Source organism: Pteropus vampyrus, unplaced genomic scaffold (genome assembly GCF_000151845.1).
Source record: "Pteropus vampyrus isolate Shadow unplaced genomic scaffold, Pvam_2.0 Scaffold145, whole genome shotgun sequence".
In the NCBI taxonomy this organism is placed as follows: domain Eukaryota; kingdom Metazoa; phylum Chordata; class Mammalia; order Chiroptera; family Pteropodidae; genus Pteropus; species Pteropus vampyrus.
Genome location: NW_011888926.1, coordinates 204,532 through 206,682, shown reverse-complemented (window position 1 = coordinate 206,682; position 2,151 = coordinate 204,532). Strand labels below are relative to the sequence as shown.

General features: G+C 52.7%; 1 protein-coding gene across 1 annotated transcript in view; it reads right to left on the bottom strand.

The window, feature by feature from the left end:
* Positions 1–2,151, bottom strand: part of EFCAB6 (EF-hand calcium binding domain 6) — a 197,139-nt gene that overhangs the window by 50,056 nt on the left and 144,932 nt on the right. The window contains exons 21-22 of the mRNA XM_023535895.1: positions 1,961–2,009; positions 1,723–1,841 (exon numbers count right to left, since the gene is read on the bottom strand). Coding sequence (XP_023391663.1) covers positions 1,723–1,841; positions 1,961–2,009 — 168 coding nt within the window. The remainder of the gene's footprint in view (positions 1–1,722; positions 1,842–1,960; positions 2,010–2,151) is intronic.

Sequence of the window (2,151 nt, the reverse complement as noted above, 5' to 3'; positions counted from 1 at the left end):
GCCTGGAGAAGGTGAGCCGCTGGCAGCAGAGGTAACTAGTCCCGTTTTGCAGATGAGCAGCATGGAGCACAGAGAAGTGAAGTAACTCGATAGAGGCCACGCAGCGAAGGGCGACGCAGGAGTCACGGCCACACACTGGCTGCACAGCCTCGTTCTTAACCACTCACCTTCCACGGGGCACGGTCGACTCAACAGAAGTAGGTAAAACTCTGACCGCAAACAATTTTCCACACAGGGCCGACATCTGTGTGCTTAATGATGTTAATAAATGTGTAAAGAGACTTTAACTGAACGCAACGGAGAGTGTCCGCCTCCCATGAAACTGGGAACTCACTCCACTCCACCCCCTCCGGGGGAACCTGCGTGGGGACATTTGACTCCAACGCCTCATCCTCACAGCCCGCACCCAGCTCGGGGGCTTGTCCTGCCCCACCCTGATGCAGAAGCAGCTTCCCAGTGCCCAGCCCCATCCGATTCTGTCCTTGAGATTTCCCACTCATCTTCCTAAAGCATGGCTCATTCACATCACAGGTTTCATTGTTCGCAAATGCCTGTCAATAACGCCCAAACGATGACCTCGGTGAGGTGATTAGGACTCCTGCTTCCTCTCCCATGTCTGCCCGACATGTTCCCACCCCTGGCATCTACCACAGTTGATGCTGCACCCCAGTATTTGGGTGAATGCTTCCTGCCCCCGGCATCGGGTTACCCAGCCACCTCTGCCATCCAAAAGGCCCACACGGTGGGAGAGCCACGCACCTGCCCGCCGTACCCCAATCTGCAGACTACTCGGACAGACCCGCTCATCTAATCTACCGAAAAAGGAACTGGAGAGGCGACTAAATTGGCCCCATGTTGGAACTGATCTAAAAAAAAAATAAGGATTTTTTGTAAGAGCTTCAGTTGCTTTTCTAAATTAGACACAAAACAGCCCACCTAATTCTAAACTCGGCCAGCATTTCAGCCTTCTGCTTTGGGAAGATGAAAAGCTAAAAAAGTACATGAATTGCTTCGCGAGCTCGTCCCTAGAGGACGCACAATATCGGCCCAGGAATGCAAGCGCGGCGGACACGTGCCGGAGGAGGGGGAAGTCACAGAGGGGTCTGGGACGTGGAAAGAGGCTGCACCCCCCAACTTCAGATGCCCACTGAGGGATATTGCAACCGGCAGCCGGATGCAAAGACAGCTCCATCCAAAATGCATTTTGCAAAATGTAACCAACATTAGATATTATTTGCAGTTTAAGAGACCTCTGGGAAACTACTCTAAGTTATCAAAAGTTTGGTTATTTTCTTCCAACAAGTTACTTATCTATGAAATAGTCATCCAGTATTGATTTCCATCTTTAGGCAATGGGGAGAGACTGCTTTTACTGTGGCGTTAGAGTAGAGGTAAGCCTTGGGGGGGCGGGGGTGACTTAGTTCTCTAAAACGGGAGGTCCGGGCTCGAGCTCCCAGTTCCTTGGCAGTTAACCCTTTCCCGTGTGATGTCAGTGGTCGGTGTTGCCCCTGGGGCTCCACGTTCCTGGGACCGGCCTGTTCACCAAGGCTGTTTCTGTGCGGAGCAGGAACAGCGACCACGATGCAGGACACGTACGGCCAAGCGAGGACCACGCCCGGCCCCACCTCACCCCAAGGAGTGACGGGAGGGTGGCGCTGAACTTGCGGCAAGGAACCCAAGACCGTCGGAAAGGAAAAGAGCCAAGCTTCAGATGCCACGTACCTCATCCACAGCTTTTCGAACTCTCGCGGCGTGAGGGGAATGTCAAACCCGTACAGCGCGTTCTTAATGTCGCGGCGTCGAAGAATGCCGTTGCCCTCATTATCAGTTTCTATGAAATTCTACAACGCGAGGAGATGGCAGTTAGTAACATAGACAGCGTGTCTACGGTGGTGTTAGGATGTTCGAGGGTGACCATCTGGAACAATCTAAGATATCCCCCCTGTTCCTGCTGCCCCACCCGCCTGGTTATTTTGTTTTTATCTAAGTTCCAGATGCCCTTCATTCCTCTAAAGAAGGCGACAGAGCCGACGCAAACGAGCGTTCTGTATTGGATGGGCTTGTTTCTGGGTCACGAGCGGTCTCAGCTGTGTGACCTGGATTCTTCTGACCGACACCTTGGATTCAAAAACTATCAGACATGCAGGCCCA